The sequence below is a fragment of the Oncorhynchus mykiss genome, chromosome 6 (assembly GCF_057628025.1).
Source record: "Oncorhynchus mykiss isolate SJ-2025 chromosome 6, ASM5762802v1, whole genome shotgun sequence".
Taxonomy (NCBI): Eukaryota; Metazoa; Chordata; class Actinopteri; order Salmoniformes; family Salmonidae; genus Oncorhynchus; species Oncorhynchus mykiss.
Window position 1 is genome coordinate 76233370 of NC_143027.1, and position 23398 is coordinate 76256767.

Sequence of the window (23398 nt, forward strand, 5' to 3'; positions counted from 1 at the left end):
CAAAGTGTCAGGTCAGTAACTCTGCACAACAGAGTTGGAGTCCAAGTCCAGACACAGATATTGGCTGTAGCTTGGGTGTGGGGTATGGTCCAAGCCTACGTGGGTCTGGGTGTTTGGGGGACTAGGAGTTAGTAGCAGCAGGGCTATTGTTGTGGCTACATTGTATCTGTGCATTGAACAGGAAAACACAGGACCCAAATAAATCATTAAAATATAGGGATCATATAGGTTCCACGTCTGGCTCCTCAGGCTTCCTCTAACACAACGCCAAGCATATGAGGCATAAGACCCGAATACGGATGAAGGCAACTGGCTCAGGTTATGCATGAAGCATATAGCCCAGGGTTGGGCAACTTTGATGGTGGTAGGGGCCAAACAAATCTAAACGCATCATGAGGGGCAGCAGTTGCGAGCAAAACATTTTAGCAGCCCCTCCTCTTGAGAATTAAAGTACATTTCTGCACATTTTGACATAGGGCGGAGTGAATTGGCAATGGGTCGGAGAGGAAAATGTGATGTTTTACAGCTAATTTACAAAAATTCTACACATTTTGCCATAGGTGGAAAGAAATGTTTGCAGTTTTTGATATGATATCTGAGTAAGACTGACTAACAAAATTAATGGGGGCCCCCCAGCCGGTAATTTAACCATGATTTATTACGTTTAGATCACTGGCCGCTAGACTAACTTACCAATCGAAAACAAATTAGCTGACATGGGCTAATTGAGTGACTATCAGTGACTGACATAACAAGAGAAAAACTGCTGATGCACAGCCACATTTCGAAATTGCACCTTGTGTATTCTACGATTCTAACTTGTAAACAGTAAGTTGAGACCACGACTGAGTTTTTTTTGTGGAAATATATCAGAGGGCCTTCAAATGTTGCCCATCCCTGATATAGCCTATCATATGACTTATTATGTTAGGTTTGTTATCAAAACTGGCAAATTGTGAGGAGGAATCATTTATTATACATTTTGCACTAGCCTATTTCTGCAAATGTAGATAAATACACTGGTTGTGATGTAGTGTAAATGCCTGCAGAAAACCTCAATGGAAGTCCACTGAAAGCAAGTGAAATATATTCAGCTAGGTCTTCAATCTAATCCAGTCAGTCTCCCAAAGAAGACTTACTCAACAGTAATCATTTAAAATGTATGTTGAGGATGTAGGCTACTAACAATGTTTTGAAAATAAATCTGTAACCTTTTTATTGAACAGTCCCAAAACTCCCATCCCTGGCTGTGAGATATTTGTCCACACAGTGACCGTGCTGTGGGGTTATGGAATAACAAGGAGCTCCATGCATTATTAATGAAAGCTCTGCCGCGAATCTGTTCAGAATAATATTAGCCATTTCCCTCCGCCTCATTACTGTGTTTTTAAGCATGTGTTTGGTCGCCATGGACACCCCACTCAACATTTTCTCTCATTCCTTCCCCCCCACCTCCCTCCTATTGAGATTCAGGTCATGGACGGCACTTGCTGTTTTTCATTTTCATTTCATCATAAGCGCTTTTAGGCTGTTGCCAGAGCTTATTTGCAGTTTTCCTGCGGACCTCTTCACTACTGCCTTCTGACAGGACAGATGCTGCAATTAATCACGCCGGACGGAGAAATGGACTCCGTTGCTCCACACAGCGATGAAGAGCCAATCACTACACACTAAGCAACAGCAGCCAGCCCTCAAAATCCAAATTACAAATGCCTTTTCAAACGAACTAATTGAATACAAAGCCACAATTTTAAAATGATATAAATCGGCGGTATAAAATATGCATGAGTTTTATTTCACAATTTTTTTACAGGTTTGGTTAAAAATAAATGTCTCTCCCCCTACATAGTCTAATGGCTTTGCTGCTCATTGTGGATATATGATGATTATTGTTTGTCAGTCTTCCCTCCCCCACTCACTCTCCATGTTGATGTAAGCTCAGAGCCCCCTGATGATAGGCTATCTTAGAAATGAAGTAGTTAATATGTGGTGGTACGAAACGGTTAGTTCCTGGTGAAGAAAGAGTCAAAATCCAAAACATTTGTCAGTGAGAATGAGGACTGTTATTGAGACAAGCACCAGTTACATGCTGACTCTTTCCAGTCTCAACACTGTTTGTTTGACACAGTTACAATGGTTGGTACTCCATGTTGAAATCATGTTGAAATCACACATTTTTCAATATCTAACAATAAGGAGACGTCATACAAAATTATGGCTAGTAATCGTATAATTGATGGAATGTCTCTGGTTGTGTTTTCATTTAAGCTCAAATGTTAAATTAATTGTCCTATTAACAGCTGAAAAACAAGTAGAATATTCATACTGAAATGTATTTATTCTATGCACAGTTTTCAAAAATCAGTTGGATTTTTATCTGTAAGCAAAATACAAACAAATTAATTGCTGCTATTTTAACTCATAAAAAAGTATAAAAGAGCAGAAATGCACTACGTGATATAGCAATCCACAGGTCATTTTACCAATGTTTTAATTACAGCCTCACATATTAAAACTTTACAACAGGTGATATGAAAAATGTACAACTTTTCTCTTTTCATCATGGATATATCACTTCATCTGACAAGAAAATACCCTCATTGCCTTTTCAATTGGCTCTGACAGTGCAACAAAGTGTCTCTGCTACTTCTTCTTACTTTTGATAAGTTTTGTAGTATCAAGGAGTACGTAGTGTAAAAATACATCAATCAATCATGAAACCATCAACCTTGATCGTGGAATTTTTCATTTACCATAAAATATCCCCTTTATCACACCAAATAAAAACATAATTTAATTGTTAAACATCTGAGGTAAAAACAAATACATAAAAGGAGGATTTTTTGGAGTGCCAGTTTTACACACACTTTTTGAGCAAATGGGTATTTTAGTGAAAAGAGGAGGTCCCCAACTCTACAAAACACTTACAGCAGGTTACATTTACAGTTTGATGACATATGATGACATAAATGATCTTATGGCAGTTTATGTCTCTCAGTCTGTCCATTCTTCCATTCCTCCATCCAGCAACCCCCACAATCCCCCATCCCCAAGACATTTTTCAGTTCCCTTTTTCCTTAAGATATTGTCTCTTGCCTTCATGCCATAGGATGAATGCGCTCAAATATCACATTGGCCTGAAATGCATGATGGATTAATGGAGAATTTCCCTTAGGCAATTTGTTAAACAGTTACATCTGCAGGAATGTAGGGCAAGAGAAAAATGGAAAAAATTTAGAAAGTCTCATAATATAATGGCCAGTGTGGAAACAAGTTTAATGTGTGGATTACTGGTCTCCAGTATGGTACCTGTAACTCATTCAGTTCAGGTGTTCTTCTCTGGGAGAGGTTAGAGCTGCAAAAATGCCTGTTGAAATCCATTCAATGTGTCCAGTAGTTGAGCTGAACGGACAACTTTGACCCCATAAATAAAGCTCTATCGTTAAATAAAAACAGGGCATCCCTTCCCCTGTGTGAGTCAGGTATACCAGTCTTTTCACAAATGTGCCCAAAGTCAGTTTTGAATTGACTATTGAGCGGAGAAGGACAAGAAAACAAACAATAAACAATCAATGGGCATTTGCCTACCGACTTTTCCTCATAGCGCAGCCTATTTTATAGACAAAATCCAGCTAAGTTATCTGCCCCTTTACACGTCTACGTAGGTATTCATATCCGTCTATAACAATGGACAAGTTCTTTGTAAAACATTCTAATTCTTACACACTTCTTAAGTGCAACTTAGAAAAGCAATGTGGAAATTATGCTTTTATTTCTATTCCTCTTCTTTGAGATAAGATAGATATCTTCCATTCATTTGGCTCAGTAGATGGAGACCTGGGACAGAACCTGGGCGTGGGCCTGGATCTGGGATGGGTGTGGCTGCTGTGAGGCGGGTTGGGGACTGCCCATGGAGGCGGAGCCCCCCACTGATTGAGGCGTGCTGGGTGAGTGCTGTGGTGGGGAACACTGGGACTGGTGCTGTTGCTGCTGTTGTTGGAGATGCTGCTGCATCTGCTGCTGGTGGAGCTGCTGCATCTGCATCTGGTGGAGTTGCAGTTGCTGTTGTTGCATGTCATGCCTCTGCTGCTGCTGCTGTTGTTGTTGTTGTTGTTGCTGCTGCTGTTGCTGCATGTTGTGTTGCTGCAACTGCTGTTGGAGGTGGTGCTGGAAATGCTGATGCTGCATCTGCTGCTGGATCTGCTGGTGGTGCATCTGCTGCTGCTGCATCTGGTGGTGCTGCAGGTGTTGCTGCATCTGCTGCTGCTGTGTCTGCTGCTGCTGCAGCTGCTGCATGTGCCCCCCCACGCCACCCTGCATGGGAGGGCTCATCTGGGACACGGCCGTGGGCTGGGCCCCGGCCACCATGGCCCCTCCTCCACCACCTCCACCCATCTGGTTCAGCAGCTGGGATGGCACACCGTTGGTCATGTTCTGGTGCTGCACCGTCACCGAGGTCACGATCTGGTTGCCCCCCATCCTCATCTGCAGCGGCTTGGGGGCGATGGCCCGTGGCATGCCGTTCTGGAGAGCCTGAGCCATGGAGGACATAGAGGACATGGACGGGTGCTGGGAGAGTGGCGAAGGCAGCATCAGACCTGGGGACAGGCTGGTGGAGGCCAGGGTCTGCTGGACTGAACGGATGGTCTGAGCCTCTGCTGATTCCTGGGCAGCCTGGAAGCGAAACAACAGCATGTTAGATACAGACTAGGAATGGACACTAGACTTACTCACTAAACAAATATGTTTATTTCGACAATAGCCTGAGGTAACAACGTAAAGCTATAAAGCCTCTTACTTTTCTAAGATTGTAATCTTGAAAAGATTCAGGATGTTGATGCAGTTCGTGCAGGAAGATTTGAATATCTACAGTTGAAGTCGGAAGTTTACATACACCATAGCCAAATACATTTAAACTCAGTTTTTCACAATTCAATCCTAGTAAAAATTCCCTGTCTTAGGTCAATTGGGATCACCACTTTATTTTAAGAATGTCCAATGTCAGAATAATAGTAGAGAGAATTATTTATTTCAGCTTTTATTTCTTTCATCACAATCCCAGTGGGTAAGAAATTTACATACACTCAATTAGTATTTGGTAGCATTGCCTTTAAGTTGTTTAACTTGGGTCAAACGTTTCGGGTAGCCTTCCACAAGCTTCCCACAATAAGTTAGGTGAATTTTGACCCATTCCTCCTGACAGAGCTGGTTTAACTGAGTCAGGTGAATTTTGACCCATTCCTCCTGACAGAGCTGGTTTAACTGAGTCAGGTTTGTAGTCCTCCTTGCTCGTACATGCTTTTTCAGTTATGCCCACACATTTTCTATAGAATTGAGGTTAGGGCTTTTTTGCCACTACTTTGGAAGTATGCTTGGGGTCATTGTCCATTTGGAAGACCCGTTTGCGACCAAGCTTTAACCTCCTGACTGATGTCTGGAGATAATTTTCATTCCTCATGATGCCATCTATTTTGTGAAGTGCACCAGTCCCTCCTGCAGCAAAGTACCCCCACAACATGATGCTGCCACCCCGTGCTTCACGGTTGGGATGGTGTTCTTCGCCTTGCAAGCCTCCCCCTTTTTCCTCCAAACATAACGATGGTCATTGTGGTCAAACAGTTCTATTTTTTGTTTCATCAGACCAGAGGACATTTCTCCAAAAAATACGACCTTTGTCCCCCATGTGCAGTTGCAAACCGTAGTCTTGCCATCTATTTTGTGAAGTGCACCAGTCCCTCCTGCAGCAAAGTACCCCCACAACATGATGCTGCCACCCCGTGCTTCACGGTTGGGATGGTGTTCTTCGCCTTGCAAGCCTCCCCCTTTTTCCTCCAAACATAACGATGGTCATTGTGGTCAAACAGTTCTATTTTTTGTTTCATCAGACCAGAGGACATTTCTCCAAAAAATACGACCTTTGTCCCCATGTGCAGTTGCAAACCGTAGTCTTTCTTTTTAATGGCGTTTTTTTTAACAGTGGCTTCTTCTTTTCTGAGCGGCCTTTCTGGTTATGGCGATATAGGACTCGGTTTACTGTGGACCTAGATACTTTTGTACCTGTTTCCTCCAGCATCTTCACAAGGTCCTTTGATGTTGTTCTGGGATTGATTTGCACTTTTCGCACCAAAGTACGTTTATCTCTAGGAGACAGAACGCGTCTCCTTCCTGAGCGGTATGATGGCTGCGTGGTCCCATGGTGTTCATACTTGCGTACTATTGTTTGTACAGATGAATGTGGTACCTTCAGGCATTTGGAAATTGCTGAGTTCTGACCCACTGGAATTGTAATACAGTGAATTATAAGTGAAATAATCTGTCTGTAAACAATTGTTGGAAAAATGACTTGTGTCATGCACAAAGTAGATGTCCTAACCGACTTGCCAAAACTATAGTTTGTTAACAAGAAATTTGTGGAGTGGTGGAAAAATGAGTTTTAATGACTCCTAAGTGTATGTAAACTTCCGACTTCAACTGTAAGTTTACTACTTATCACAATGAAATTCAAATCAAATCAATGTATATTTGTCACATGCACAGGATACTGCATGTATAAATGGTACAGTGAAATGCTACCTTGCAAGTGCTACTCAAGAATGCCGTACAAATATCAATAATAATCAAGTCAAATCAAAAATATAACAGTCAGAAAGTCAGAAATAAAAGTAGGGGTATTGGGCTTCTTTCCAGCAGTTCACACTTCTGTTGGCTGAAAAGTGAAAGCAGTGTCTCACCTTTGAAACCAGGCTGGCGCGGTAGGCAGCGAGGGCTTTTAAATATTCCTTTTTAGCAGCCTCTGTTTTGCTTTTATAGCCCTGTTATGACAAGACGGACAGGTGTGAACGACAGGTGACAAACAAAGGATCACTCTGTAAAGAGATACAACATCTAGATGCAGGCATAGGAAGCACAATATAACTGACTAAACAGCCTTCTTCTTTTGATGTCTATATTCATCGATTTATTTCTGTAGCTCTCCACATATTGATTGGGAAAAGAGCGGGCGGGAGAAATTATACAATCTGACTTCATGCATCCCCTTAGAGCAATTACTGCTAATTACTGATCATCATGCATTTGCTTCTCAATCAGATATAAAAGTCAAGGGCCCGTATTCACAAAGAATCTCAGAGTAGAAGTGCTCATTCAGGATCTGGTAAGTCTCCCCTGTCCTGTTCATATATAATCGTATTCAGTATGATCTAAAAGGCTAAACTGATTCTATATCAACACTCCTAGTCTGAGATGCTATGGCTGCGTTTACACAGGTATCCCAATTCAGATTAGTTTTTTATTCCACTAATTGGTCTTTTGACCAATCACATCAGATCGTCAAAAGACCAATTAGTGAGAAAAAGATCAGAATTGAGCTGCCTGTGTAAACACAGCCTTTGTGAATGCAGACCCAGTGGAGTAAATGTCATAGTGTAGGATTGTTCTGACAGATAATGATGGATTACCTGCTTCTGTTCCTCTCCCAAGCCATCCCACATGGAGGCCACTATCTTGGAAACCTCTCCGAAGGTGGCGTTGGGGTTTTGACCCTTAATGGCGGCCTGTGTGTCTCTGAAGAACAGGGCGTAGGCTGAAACTGGCTTCTGGGGCTCGTTGGGGTCCTTCTTCTTCTTCTTCTTGGGGGTCTTGGGCTTCTTCCCAGCATCTGGTGCTGGGCGCTTCTCTCCCGCCATTACCTGTTACAAGAAGAGTGATCTGGTTTAGACAGATTAATGCAATTCAATGGTGACATGTTGTAGTGCCAAAATAATTTTATTTTGTTAAACTAGGCAAGTCAGTTAAGAACAAATTCTTATTTACAATGACGGCCTACCCCTGCCAAACCTGGACGACGCTGGGCCAATTGTGCGCCGCCCTATGGGACTCCCAATCACGGCCGGATGTGATGCAGCCTGGATTTAAGCCAGGGACTGCAGTGACGCCGCTTGCACTGAGATGCTGCGCCACTCAGGAGCCCAAATGTGCATGTGACACTTTACTAACACAACCACCCTCAACAAATGTATATGAATATCAAGCAGTCACTGTGCTATTCAATCAGGTCTATTTCACACTAAAGTGAGCACAGTCTTAGTACAGCCTTCTTTAAAATGTGTTTTTATTTAAGGCCCTTTCATAGAGTTTTCCTCACTCACCCTATTGTCCTGGTCTTGGTCGTCCTCGTTGATAGAGCTGGAGGGTGAGGGCGTGGCCGACTTGCTGGTTGGTGGTGAGGGCGAAGTATGGGGGATTTTGGGTCCTGTCATGTTCAGGCCCAGCTGGGCGCTGAGCTGGGACTGGTTGATGGTGGTCAGCTGGTTACGGGACATCATACCATTGGGGTTGTTCATGCTGATGATGGATCTCATGACCATGGCGGGATTAGGGGGGTACTGGCGGAGGTGGCCCTGCATGTTCTGAATCAGAGGAGAAAGAGGGAAACGTCAGTAAATATGACAGCATCTTGTAAGAGACTGTACTGTATCTGTAGCCTTGTACCAGATCTGTTTGTGCTATATAGCCATTTGTTTGGCATCACAACCAAGTAGGACTTGGCAATACAGCACAAACAGATATTGGACCAGAGCATAGCAGTAAAATAATCTGGTCATCACATTCTTCCAGACTGTCACATGGCCACAATGCATCACATAACATAACACATGGCCCTGGGTCTTTAACTTCTCCCATTATCAACTTTGATGAATTATCTTGAAACCTGAGTCGCCAGTTTGATCTGCCATTAATAGATGGCTTCACAGCTCAATTGATACGGTTCACAACACTTTATTGTATGGAAATCTGTGGCACAGCTTTGACTGCTCAGACTCTGGTGTATAATGGACTGAGTTAGTACCCTTGAGATGGTTAGGCTACATAACCTCAAATGCCAGGACAAAAACATTTGTATGCACAATGACTACCTCAAAGAGTTTTTGGATTTAATGCCCATGCAACAAATAAAAATGCTATACATTTCTGTGAAGTCTGACATTTTGAAGGTTATACATTTCCCCTGGCTGGCAGATGGGGGCACAAAACGATACCTCCTCCAGTATGTTTCGAAATTAAATGCTATCTGCTGGCAGGTTTCATAGATCATACTTTAACTGCCAAAGAGTGAAAAAATATTTCTATATAATCAACTCTATAAATCAACTGGCTGAAAGATACGATTGGCATGTCATGGGCATTTTTCTTCCTCTTTTTACCGTTGTGGGTATATCATACCATCTTCACATTTTCTAATATATTTTCCAGATTAAACATTATGGTTTTCAAAAGCTCTTTGTGTCAAGAGAGAGGAATAGGTAGGTGTTTGCATTGATTGCACAGAGGATGGAATTACATGGCCTGCCATTCTCTCAGAGGGGAGAATGATCAGCGGTGCAGCAGAGATGGCAGGGAATAGTGAAAAATAACCGAACACAACAAACATGTGGTTTGTTTGGGAGGTGTGTGTGTTTGTGTGGTGTGTGTGTGTGTGTGTGTGTTCGTGTGTTCTCCCTGAGTAACATCCATCTGGTATTCAGCAGCAGCACAAAATCCATCTCTCCCAACATCAACACATCATATCATATACCCACACACCTTGCTTTATTGAGAGAACCTTACGAACCCTGTCTTCAAAACAATATTCAAACACCTTCTCAGAACAGAAACATACTGAATTTACAATCCATTTGTCTCCCATCTTTCTCATGTGCCATGTCTACTACCTCTCATAAATCAGTCTACAAGGCAGATATGTATTCAATATTTACATAGAAATACTCCACCAGAGACGGAATAGAATACCATTTAATGATGCAAACATGCCAACCATTCAATTCTCTCTTTGAATAAATAGTGAAATAAAACATGCCAACCATTCAATTCTCTATTTGAATAAATAGTGAAATAAAACATGCCAACCACTCAATTCTCTCTTTGAATAAATAGTGAAATAAAACATGCCAACCATTCAATTCTCTCTTTGAATAAATAGTGAAATAAAACATGCCAACCATTCAATTCTCTCTTTGAATAAATAGTGAAATAAAACATGCCAACCATTCAATTCTCTCTTTGAATAAATAGTGAAATAAAACATGCCAACCATTCAATTCTCTCTTTGAATAAATAGTGAAATAAAACATGCCAACCACTCAATTCTCTCTTTGAATAAATAGTGAAATAAAACATGCCAACCATTCAATTCTCTCTTTGAATAAATAGTGAAATAAAACATGCCAACCATTCAATTTGCTCTTTGAATAAATAGTGAAATAAAACATGCCAACCATTCAATTCGCTCTTTGAATAAATAGTGAAATAAAACATGCCAACCATTCAATTTGCTCTTTGAATAAATAGTGAAATAAAACATGCCAACCATTCAATTTGCTCTTTGAATAAATAGTGAAATAAAACATGCCAACCATTCAATTTGCTCTTTGAATAAATAGTGAAATAAAACATGCCAACCATTCAATTCTCTCTTTGAATAAATAGTGAAATAAAACATGCCAACCATTCAATTCGCTCTTTGAATAAATAGTGAAATAAAACATGCCAACCATTCAATTCTCTCTTTGAATAAATAGTGAAATAAAACATGCCAACCATTCAATTCGCTCTTTGAATAAATAGTGAAATAAAACATGCCAACCATTCAATTCGCTCTTTGAATAAATAGTGAAATAAAACATGCCAACCATTCAATTCTCTCTTTGAATAAATAGTGAAATAAACTTGAGCAATGGGATAGCGATGTAATGTTGACTTACATATCTTCAGTTTGAAACCGTTCCACTTGATGTGTAAGTCTCATTGTCACCTCCAGTAGTGACTCTCTGCTCATTGAGAGCATCACAGATGAAACACACTGAGCTCTTTAGCCATGACTATCTTTGTAACAACATTTCAACACTTCAACACAATATCACAATGATGCAATATCACTTAGAGCAATGACACATCCTGCCATTTGTGTCAAATGTTGAGTTTTCTTCATAACAGCGACGGTCATAGCATTCAAAGATCGTTTGCCTTTCAAAATGTATCTTGTGTTTGCTGGCTTTAGTGATAGCTGGCCTTTTTGTAAATGGGTTTGTGGTGAAATAGCTTACACTAGTGTTACAATAATATCACATAACCCAGCTTGCTAAAAAGACTATAGTTGTATAATATTATAAACTGGACTGGTGGCTATAAATACATCTATGGCTCTTTACAACTCACAACTATTTACCTAAAAGAGTTATTAATGTAATCTATATGAAAAAACTATATATTTGCTATGTAACTTCAGTGTTGAAAAATGACCATGTATGTAAAATGTGTGTAACATATATGCTGTATGTAACAGAAAAGCTGTACAAACAAAGTTTGAAGAGGAGTGAGTGATTATAGAGTAGGTGAACATACCCTAGCTTAGGCCTAATGTTAACACATCTATGTTAACCATACTATCAAAACACCCCTGGATAGTACTAGTCCCTGAGAAAGGATATCATCATTTCCAGCTACAGTGGCTGTGATTGTAATGTGTGAATCTGCAACAAGTCTGTTAATTTATGTCCTTCTGTCCTCTCATTTGCATTTTAATTGGAATATTGTCTGCATCCCAAATGGCACCCTATTCTTTATATAGTGTATACTTTTAACCAGGGCACAAAGTGCACTATGAAGGGAATAGGGTGCCTTTGGGACGCAGATATTGTCTGCAGTCACAGCAGACATCTAAGAAGATAGCTTGATAGTCATCATAAATCAGTAAATAAGTCCTTATCTCGAATGCACAGTGGCCAGATGTGACAAGCCAACCCCTTCTCTTCTGTCCCCTATCAGGCTCCATCCAACTAGTGTGTGTGTGTGTGTGTGTGTGTGTGTGTGTGTGTTTGTATACATGGACATGTGTATCAAACACAAGTAAACCCAGAGTCTATGCAATCTACTCTCCAATCAATCAATCAGTCTCTCAACATCTATGCCTTTTAAAAACCTCAAGCTCAAGGAGCCAGCAGCAAAATGATACACAGCAAGTCATGTGTACCTGTCAAGCTGTCACAAGCATATTGGCTTGTTTGATAGAAGGTTGTTGGCTTTGACTACACATCCTATCCTCTCCTCTGCACCAAAGCACCCCAACAACTATGAATAAGATGCAATAAAAAAAAACAACAATAGCCGAGACCCTTCCACAACACACTGGCTAATAAACACAGCAGCTGGACTGAAAATGCAACATTACTCATTCAGAAGTACCAGAGATAAAATCTCAATAGCAGCGATGTCAATGAAAAGAGCCTTGGGTCTGTTCTTGAAGATATTGGAATCAGAATTTGGGGAGGTGGGAAATTTATTACCAGTGGCACTGTGTGAGCCGTAACAGGCTGAAAAAAATGTTAACAAGTTCAATTTCCATTCAATCAACGACAGAGGCTCTTGGAAATGTTCCATTGCAGAAGAGGGGTAAAATCATCTATATGGTAATTATAAGGATGAGTCCCCCAGTAACTTTCGCCAGCATGAAAGGTCAGTCCTATTAAAGATAGTTTATCAGTCCTCTGCACATAGTCCTTTACTGCATGTGCTTTTAAACGGGTCCATCTTATTTTCTTACTCCTCCCTTTTCGGCTCCCTGGCCGCAGAACCTTGGTGCTTAAGCCAAATGAGAAAAATGGAATTTAGAATGCTGGTAAAGGCTATAATAGCATGAAGATAAATTGTTTTTCGACTCCTCTCTCCTGTCTCTGGCTTTAACAAACCTCACATTATACTGCTGCGCATATACACAGTCACAGTCCATCCACTGACTAACCCCTCTCCATCCAACCTCCAAGCCCAAAAACAAATTCTTCCCTTCCACAACCCCATTTTATCTGACCATGAAGGGTTACAAATCCCCTTCTCCCACAATTAATGTCCCCCGTCCCAAAACCCTTCCTTCCCCCATTTCTCCCGGTGCACTGTGGGTATTTAAAAGTTGTTCAACATGATATCATTTCATTTCAAGCGCTGGCTGCCTGAGAAAACTAAATTACAGAATCAATCACACAGAAGGTCAGGTTGAGACTTCATTACAAGTATTGCATGCCTGCATGAATATCTTTCATTTCTGACTGACCCAATATGTCACAACATCTGTCTGGCTGAAAGTAAAAAGAGAAAAGAAACAGGACGAAGAAAAAAATGACAAAAAAATCCACTCTCTGAAATGGATGTACAACTGATGTCAGTGCTACTCAGCTTGCAAGGAAGATAAGAGAGTGTAAAAAAAACAATGTTTCTGCAACACTGGTCATATTTTCCATTTTATTCAAGACACAGTGGTTTGTAACGCGTCAGAATCTAGGGGATTACATTCATAGACTATCTGTACACTATCATGGTGTAATTAACCATACTGTACATACAGTCAGCTACAAATCCCCAGGTCAGACCCAATTGCATGGCATTGCTGGGTGTTGGCTATAGAGGAAAACAACTGTGGATGAATGTACTAGTCTAGCTGGCTAAATTTGTGTGTGTAATAAGTCATTAGGGTGAACGTAGCGCAAATGATGCAGATTAGATTCCTACTGACTAGATTTTGGCAAATAGTCAGTATGTATTCATGTAAATACAATAAACATGCATCTCTGCATCAATTTTGGGCAACAAACCTAGAAAGATACATTTTACTCCATATTCATTTCTACTCAAGTGGGATATTTGGGCTATTTCTAACCCAATTATGAAGATATGACACATAGAAGGGACCTTTTGTAGACAGTCATATCCACCCATGCTTTTACTTTCTTACAAGAGAGGAAACACAGGAAAAGTCTAATTCTGTGCAAAGATACAGTAGAGAAGACAGGGAGATTTGCTGAAATAGCACCCAGAGGTCTTTGCAGTGCGAGAGAGAGAGAGAGAGAGAGAGAGAGAGAGAGAGAGAGAGAGAGAGAGAGAGAGAGAGAGAGAGAGAGAGAGAGAGAGAGAGAGAGAGAGAGAGAGAGAGAGAGAGAGAGAGAGAGAGAGAGAGAGAGAGAGAGAGAGAGAGAGAGAGAGAGAGAGAGAGAGAGAGAGAGAGAGAGAGAGAGAGAGAGAGAGAGAGAGAGAGAGAGAGAGAGAGAGAGAGAGAGAGAGAGAGAGAGAGAGAGAGAGAGAGAAAAAAGCGAGAATGAAGGGAACTCTAAATAAATAGATACCAGTTCCACTTCCAATAGTATTTGGCACTATTGACAGAGACCAAATCACAAATCAGGAGGACACATGCTGCGAGACACAAATGACAGTCAGAAGCTTGTTAGGAGAGCAGATTAAATAAATAATGACTTGCTTTCTGCCAGCCGTTTCTGACTGTCTGCAGCCCACAGAAATGTACTTCTCTTTGTAGAACCATTGCATTTGTGGCCAATTTGCTAGACATACATGGAGCATTAGGGGAATGGAATTAATGGAACACTTGGCAGAGCAACTACATGGAGGAGGATTTGAAAATGGTACAGGTACATTGTACACCCATTGGTTTGTTTTTTCTGTCATGGTGGTGTAGCGAGAGGTTATCACAGTTACGAATTACCCACTGCCACAGAGCTAAGATAACAGAGAAAACTATTTGGGAAATATGAAAACTGTGGCTGGTTGGGAAACGTACTTACTATGGTTTATTTATATGTCCTTGCAAACGTTTCAAATAAGAGATACACAACAGTGTAGTGTACATAATGTTGTCCCCCAATGTCATTCCACTGACAAAATGAACCTAAAATGTAATAACACTTTCATAAACACTGTATAGTTAATTAAAATAGTTACTTCCCTCAACCCTTTTCAAATCTCAAACCAAGGACAATGGCATAGATCAATGTAATTTCCCTGCATTGTTTCTGTGTTCAGGACTTTTGGGGATCAATCCCATATCCAGAACATAATGGAGTTCACGGTCGGTAAGCCTTTCTGCCTTTCTGTCTGTGGTACAATGTTTGCAGAGTGATAAAGGAGCAGAGCAGTGTGCAACAGTCTCCCAGTGACAATGCCACGAGGCAAAGGAGCAGAAACCTCACATTCTTTTCCTGTAGTTTTAATAGAGTCTCCTTACAATCAGAGACATGAGCCATGCAAATGGTGTTAAAGAGGAATAATGTTGGAGAATCAAATCTAATCCTCCACCAAGTCGTGAGAACAGTCAGGACTATAATTGTGTCAAGGTTCCGTTTCTTCTCCAGATGTAAAAAAGCTTAACTGACCATGAAATGAAAATTCTTTAGGCAAAAGCCTTCCGGGGCTCGCTTATGCAGCACAGATATTTTAAAAGCTGCAATTATTTTACATGCCAGCAGCATGGAAGGGAGGAAAAAAGGCAATAAAATATTCTAGTGCCTGCCCATATCGGAATGTAAATACATATTCTGTAAAATCATATGCGATTCACCATATGTGTCTGGTTTAAAAGTGGGTGGTCTGAAATACATTTTTACATGCATAATATGGCTAAAACTATCATGATATTTTTGTTCAATGTGATGATTTTTTTGCAGTTCAACACCAAAAAACACAACATCAATATCATCATCTCTCAGCAAGTGACATTTCCACGTTTCCTCCTCAATGCATTTCATCCTCAATGGCATTTAAGAATGCTTTTTCTATCAGTTAAAAAAAAAATCTATAACATAGAACTCTATCAACATAAAGAACGTGATTACTGGGTTCCGGAACCATTCCACATTCTCTTATCCACACCAATGGACAGGAAGGCTAAGCTGGAGATCCATTCATTGACTCCCTTTCTAAGTACTCACACCGAAAGGTTCATTCTAGTAGCATCGTGTTATTTAACCAAATACAAAACCTGGGATTCTGAACTCAAACAAAGCTCTGTCTGTCAGTTGACTGAGTGCATTCAGGCTCTGAACATAACAACATGTAGATAAAGGCATGGAAACACATCATGTGACAGTGGATGGGACAGGACAGAACAGGGTTTCTGGAACCAACATACGGACCCATGAAACAGTGGCACTTTTTGGGGACTCACTTTCACCACTCCCTGTGGGGAAAAAATACATTGTGCCATCATGCCCATGATCCATTCATATCTTTTCCTATTACAAATAGGGTTCTTTTGGTAGGCTTTGTTTTTCCTTTATAAACCCAAACAGAATTCAGTATTTACATACTGCGACCATTGTCTAGCTAGCATTGTGATACTATTCCATCCTCCAGCTTTATAAACGGGCCAGATGCTGTGCCAGATGCAGTAACAACTGGAGGTGTGCACTGAGTGCAGTGAAGGTTACTCTATGGCCTAATAAAGGGTAAGGGTATTCTCCAGGTACTCAGATCATACTGTAATGGTCACATGGGCTCTCCTGACCTTTTTAATTTATATGTTTATATGACAGCACCTTGACCCTGTACCCAAGTGTTGGTGCCTGGTACTCTATTTTCTCTGTGCATGAACAAATCCATCAGATTGATACCTTATACCCGCCCTAGCCCTATAATTATTGAAGAGCCTATGCATGTGGCTGTAGTATCTATTAAACCCCTCAACCCTAAGTGTTGGTCCAGTTTAGTACTCACCAATGGCAGGCCGTTGATGCTGGAGAGCCCCTCCTGGTCCATGAGGTTGCGTGAGATGGTGATGGAGGGCAGCTCCAGGCTCTGAGGGGGGAACTGGGGGGTGAAGGGTCCCCTGTGCTGGAGCGGGTGCCCCGGGAAGGGGGAGTCCACATCCGATAGGCCCAGGCCAGACTCTGTCTCTGGAGGAGGGGTGATGGGAGGGATCTCAAACTCCTCATCTCCCAGGCTGGGGGTGTGGAATGTCTAGAGAGCAGATAGGGAGAGGGAAGAACATGGTCATATCATTGGATTCATGTTTACGAATAAATACAGATCATGTGTACTGTATAGGAAACTAGTAGTGAAAGTTGGCTGAGCGAGAAAAAGGAAGGAAAAGCACACGGTCACTTCAATGTATTCATTTATGATCAGTGTATGTGTACTGTCGCTACAAGCCTGACATTTAGCTAAAACTATCTGCAGATGTAGGATCTTAATTTGAGCCAGTTTGTTACAGCAGGAAAATAATCCTGCAGCAACAGGAAATGTGAATTATTATGTGGATTCTAATTCATGGAAATAATAGAAAAATATGCACATCCAATTCATCAGGTGCAGGCCAGAAGAACGTATCAAAGAAAGAATACGTGTCCACAACTCTGGAATGATCCCAATGATCATGTTACAGAGAACTTTCCTGCAATGCAGGAAATGTTAAATGTTTAGTGTATTTGAGGTGTAAAACTTATTCTGAAGTTTGGAATTTCCACTTCAAAATTTCAGAGTAGATTTTTCCTTACGAAAAATGTGTCAACCCCTACAAAAATGTCCATGAATTATAATCAAAGGAAAAAAGGAATATCTGCAACTCTCCTATGCTCCCATGGGGATTTAATCAGACGCACAAAACAGACAAGGTTTCGATCTTCTTATCTCTCATACCTGCATGAAGCCTTCCTTTCAGGGATTTATTGTTTAAAGGAGGAGAAGTTAGGTGGAGTGGTACTGACACTTGTCTGTAACCATACAGAGATGTAACATTTCTTAAAACCCATTAAAGTTCACTCTGAGCAAAGTAAGGAGGGAAGAGAGAAAAAAAGCAACTACAAAAAAGTGAAGAAATCATGAGAGAGGAGAGGATACATGATAAAAGCCCCTTAATCTCAGGGATGGAAGATCTTGGGTCTGAAGTGCAAAGAAAATACACGTCACAGAAACATGGGTTTAAAGAAAATGTTCTGAGAAATATTACGCTTGGCCAGAAGGGTTTCTCATTGTTCCCCTTGGTTGAACCCTTAAATCTGCTCATCAAACAGTCTAATCCCTCTGCCTGCGGAATTCAAGCTTTTGGTCACACTTAATTAGCTTATTTGGATTCTTGGAGATGGTACCGACTGCTCTGCTCACCTACTACGGTCTTGTCTTCATTGGTACATTCCTTAAGCCACTCTGTAAAAGGCCAACGTATTCACATAGCGACCCACAATGACCACATGCATATAGGACGCGCCACAATTGGATACAGCCACTACTAGCATGGCAGTCAAGATACTCTTTCCTCAATATCAAAGGTCTTAAATCGAGTTGAAAAACATATTTCTGTTAGCTTTAGGTCAGTGTGTTGATATCAGTGTTAATACACTTTTTACCAGGGCAAGCTTAGAGGGGAGGCAGAACAGAAGTCCATCAGCCTCTCTCTCTCTCTCTCTCTTTCTCTCTCTCTTTTTCTAGAACAGGCAATGAAAAAACCCAAGGCAGTGGCAGCAGAGGGAATATGCCTGCCTAGTCCTTGATTAGAGAGTAGTAATATTTATGTTGCTTGCTTTAGCACACAGACACTTGAAACTAATTCAATGCCTACTCAGGGCAGCTGTCTCTGATGAATTCCAGAGGCAGAGACAGCTAATAGAGTTGAATTTTCCTGTTCCCCTAGTTTCAGACCACTTTTAAACTTTCTGATGCTTGTTTCACAGCAGTTCAATCAGTTATCCTTTCTGAAGGAGCCACTGCATGTTCAGCACAGCTCTGGACTCAGGCTTAAGGCTTCCTCATGCTTCGGTTTGGAGGGCGCCTAGCCGGACTCGGCTAGGCGCACCAAACTAGTGTGCTCGCATACTTTCGACCTTCGCTTGAAAAGACCTTCACTTGAAAAAAATACCAATATTACTAGTTGAGACGCCGTAGCCAGTATATAATTCCTCAAAATGAAAGACTAATCTAAGATAACAACAACAAAAAAATTGGTCATTCATTTTGATGTTTTTGCCAAGGAGATCTTCGTCGCACAATTTTACGTCTAACTAGGATGTTGGGTTTAGTATTTCTCAAGTGAAAAAATTTGCATGAAAACGAGTCGTCTATCGTTGAATGACAACAAACATGTCCTTGAACAATCCTTACTGTTGACCAATTACAGACGAAGGGGCACAGATTCAGCTTGCCTTGAGAAAAAATATTGTGTGCATGAACAGACGAAAAAACTCTTGCCGAAGGCCAAAACAAACAAAAATGTCACAAAATGTCATCATAATATATGCATGAACTGTTTCAGTTGGGAAGCAAACGGACACTTTTATACTGTCTTAGAAAAAAGGGTTCCAAAAGGGTTCTTTGGCTGTCCCCATAGGATAACCCTTTTTGGTTCCACATAGAACCCTTTTGGGTTCCATGTAGAACCCTCTGTGGAAAAGGTCCTACATAGAACCCAAAAGAGTTTTACCTGGATTCAAAATGGGTTCTCCTATGGAGACAGCCAAGGAACCATTTTGGAACCCTTTTTTTCAAACGGGGTTCTTCAAAGAGTTCTCCTATAGGAACAGCCAAAGAACCATTTAAGGTTCGAGATGTATATTTTTTCTAAGAGTGTAGAGGAGAGCAGGATAAATTACAGAAAGCTTTAAACAAACCATTTACTGTGCTCTACTCTACTACTGCCATCTTATTTCATGTTAACGTCACTGAAAAAACACTGGAACCTGTTTTGTCTCCATGCCTAACAATGAAAACACAAAGTGTTTAAAACATAAATAGTGTAAAAAGGGAACTGTCATGACTCAACAGTGTAGAGCTACAGCCAGGGCCATATGGCAGTGATCAGGAGAGAACATCATCATCACAGGCTTCATTACCAATCTTAACCAGTCATTAGAGAAGAATGATGTGCAGTAAAAAGGGCCTCTCTGTTTGTTTGGCTGGTTTCACAAGCCTCAGAAGGATACTTTAGGGGAGGAAAAAAGGACATCACCATTACATTCATTTGTATTACTCTCTGACCTTTTCATATGGGTACAACTTGCCAAGATCTGTGTGGAAGAAGCTAAACCAGGACAGTGAACAGAGCTGGATAGGGATGTTGGACCGTAGGCTGATGCATTGTGGCCTGAATTATAGTGGCAAGCAGGATGAGGTTTGAGACAGCCTTCCCTTAGATGAAGGTGAGCAAAGGTGAGTTCCATTTTTATAGTAAAACAGAGCAAATGTGACTGTGACCTTTAAGATAAACAGACCTGCCCCTGGCAGGAATAGAGGAATGCTTTTTTCCTAGTTTCTGCTAAATAGTGTAACGGAGGGAGGGAGCGAGGGAAGGAGGAAGGGAGGGAGAGAGGAAGTGAGATCGCTATCAAAGACTGTGGTTGTGTTCCTCGTCTCCCGTCCTTAATGATGATCCAAATTAACATCTGCACGAGTTGGGAGCTGAGAATTGAGGCATGAAGTTAGCTAAGGCTCATCTGGGGTACGGAGGGAGTGTGCAGCGCAGGCCTCTATTCTTATAGCCTTTAGCCATACCCTTATCCTACTTCTCCTTTGTTCCTCTGGTGATGTAGAGGTTAATCCAGGACCTGCAGTGCCTAGCCCCACTCCTACTCCCCAGGTGCTCTCATTTGCTGACTTCTGTAACCGTAAAAGCCTTGGTCTCATGCATGTTAACATTAGAAGCCTAAGTTTGCTTTATTCACTGCTTTAGCCGTGTCTGAATCATGGCTTAGGAAAACCACCAAAAAACATGACATTTCTATCCCTAACCATTACATTTTCCGACAAGATAGAACTGCCAAAGGGGGTGGTGTTACAATCTACTGCAGAGATAGCCTGCAGAGTTCTGTCTTTACTATCCAGGTCTGTACCCAAACAATTCGAGCTTCTACTTTTAAAAATCCATCTTTCCAGAAACAAGTCTCACACTGTTGCCGCTTGCTATAGACCACCCTCTGCCCGAGCTGTGCCCTGGACACAATATGTGAATTGATTGCCCCCCATCTATCCTCAGAGATCGTGCTGCTAGGTGACCTAAACTGTGACATGCTTAACATCCCGGCCATCCTACAATCTAAGCTTGATGCCCTCAATCTCACACAAATGATCAATGAACCCACCAGGTACAACCCCAAATCTGTAAACACGGGCACCCTCATAGATATCATCCTAACCAACTTGCCCTCCAAATACACCTCTGCTGTTTTCAACCAAGATCTCAGCGATCACTGCCTCATTGCCTGCATCCGTAAGGGGTCTGCGGTCAAACGACCACCCCTCATCACTGTCAAACGCTCCCTAAAACACTTCAGCAAGCAGGTCTTTCTAATCGACCTGGCCCGGGTATCCTGGAAGGATATTGACCTCATCCCGTCAGTAGAGGATGCCTGGTTATTCTTTAAAAGTGTGTTCCTCACAATCTTAAATAAGCATGCCCCATTCAAAAAATGTAGAACCAGGAACAGATATAGCCCTCAAGACCTGACTCTCAAGACCTGACTGCCCTTGACCAGCACAAAAACATCCTGTGATGTTCTGCATTAGCATCGAACAGCCCCCGTGATATGCAACTTTTAAGGGAAGTTAGGAACAAATATACACAGACAGTTAAGAAAGCTAAGGCTAGCTTTTTCAAACAGAAATTTGCATCCTGTAGCTCAAAATGTGCATCCTGTAGCTCAAAAAAGTTCTGGGACACTGTAAAGTCCATGGAGAATAAGAGCACCTCCTCCCAGCTGCCCACTGCACTGAGGCTAGGAAACACTGTTATCACAGATAAATCCACTATAATTGAGGATTTCAATAAGCATTTCTATGGCTGGCCATGCTTTCCACCTGGCTACTCCTACCCCGGTCAACAGCCCTACGCTCCCCACAGCACCTCGCCCAAACCTCCCCCACTTCTCCTTCACCGAAATCCAGATAGCTGATGTTCTGAAAGAGCTGCAAAATCTGGACCGATTGCTGCCCGCACCTGCCCGCCCGTCCAGCATCACTACTCTGGTCTAGAGGTCGACCGATTAATCAGAGTGGCCGATTCATTTGGGCCGATTTCAAGTTTTCATAACAATCGGACATCGGTATTTTTTTATATATTTTTTTATACCTTAATTTAACTAGGCAAGTCAGTTAAGAACACATTCTTATTTTCATTGATGGCCTAGGAACGGTGGGTTAACTGCCTCGTTCAGGGGCAGAACGACAGATTTTCAACTTGTCAGCTCGTGGGAGCCAATCTTGCAAGATTACAGTTAACTAGTCCAAAGCAATAACAACCTGCCTCTCTCTCGTTGCACTCCACAAGGAGACTGCCTGTTACGCGAATGCAGTAAGCCAAGGTAAGTTGCTAGCTAGCATTAAACTTATCTTAGAAAAAACAATCAATCATAATCACTAGTTACCTACACATGGTTGATGATATTACTAGATATTATCTAGTGTGTCCTGCGTTGCATATAATCTGACTGAGCATACAAGCATACAAGTATCTAAGTATCTGACTGAGAGGTGGTAGGCAGAAGCAGGCGCGTAAACATTAATTCAAACAGCACTTTAGTGCGTTTTGCCAGCAGCTCGTCGTTGTGCGTCAAGCATTGCGCTGTTTATGACTTGAAGCCTATCAACTCCCGAGATGAGGCTGGTGTAACCGAACTGAAATGGCTAGCTAGTTAACTTGCGCTAATAGCGTTTCAAACGTCACTCACTCTGAGCCTTCTAATAGTTGTTCCCATTGCTCTGCATGGGTAACACTGCTTCGATGGTGGCTGTTGTCGTTGTGTTGCTGGTTCGAGCCCAGGGAGGAGCGAGGAGAGGAACGGAAGCTATACTGTTACACTTTCAATACTAAAGTGCCTATAAGAACATCCAATAGTCAAAGGTTAATGAAATACAAATGGTATAGAGGGAAATAGTACTATAATTCCTATAATAACTACAACCTAAAACTTCTTACCTGGGAATATTGAAGAGTCATGTTAAAAGGAACCACCGAGCTTTCATATGTTCTCATGTTCTGAGCAAGGAACTGAAACGTTAGCTTTCTTACATAGCACATATTGCACTTTTACTTTCTTCTCCAACACTTTGTTTTTGCATTATTTAAACCAAATTGAACATTTCATTATTTACTTGAGGCTAAATTGATTTTATTGATGTATTATATTAAGTTAAAATAAGTGTTCAGTATTGTTGTAATAAGTGTTCAGTATTGTTATTATTGTTATTTATTTATTATTACAAAAAAAATAATAATAATAATAATCGGCCGATTAATCGGTATCGGCTTTTTTGGTCCTCCAATAATCGGCGTTGAAAAATCATAGTCGGTCGACCTCTACTCTGGACGGTTCAGACTTAGAATATGTGGACAACTACAAATACCTAGGTGTCTGCTAGGACTGTAAACTCTCCTTCCAGACTCACATTAAACATCTCCAATCCAAAATGAAATCTAGAATCGGCTTCCTATTCCGCAACAAAGCATCCTTCACTCATGCTGCCAAACATACCCTCGTAAAACTGACTATGCACACACACTTCGGCGATGTCATTTACAAAATAGCCTCCAACACTCTACTCAACAAATTGGATGCAGTCTATCACAGTGCCATCCGTTTTG

The 23398-nt window shown here is 41.3% G+C and overlaps 1 protein-coding gene across 1 annotated transcript in view; it reads right to left on the reverse strand.

Annotated features, from left to right (window-relative positions):
- Positions 1–2217: 2217 nt before the first annotated feature.
- LOC110526602 (TOX high mobility group box family member 3-like) overlaps positions 2218–23398 on the reverse strand; it is a 64517-nt gene continuing 43336 nt past the window's right edge. Inside the window, exons 3-7 of the mRNA XM_021607704.3 lie at positions 16549–16791; positions 8148–8408; positions 7458–7688; positions 6732–6812; positions 2218–4674 (exon numbers count right to left, since the gene is read on the reverse strand). Coding sequence (XP_021463379.1) covers positions 3823–4674; positions 6732–6812; positions 7458–7688; positions 8148–8408; positions 16549–16791 — 1668 coding nt within the window. The 3' untranslated portion in view covers positions 2218–3822. The remainder of the gene's footprint in view (positions 4675–6731; positions 6813–7457; positions 7689–8147; positions 8409–16548; positions 16792–23398) is intronic.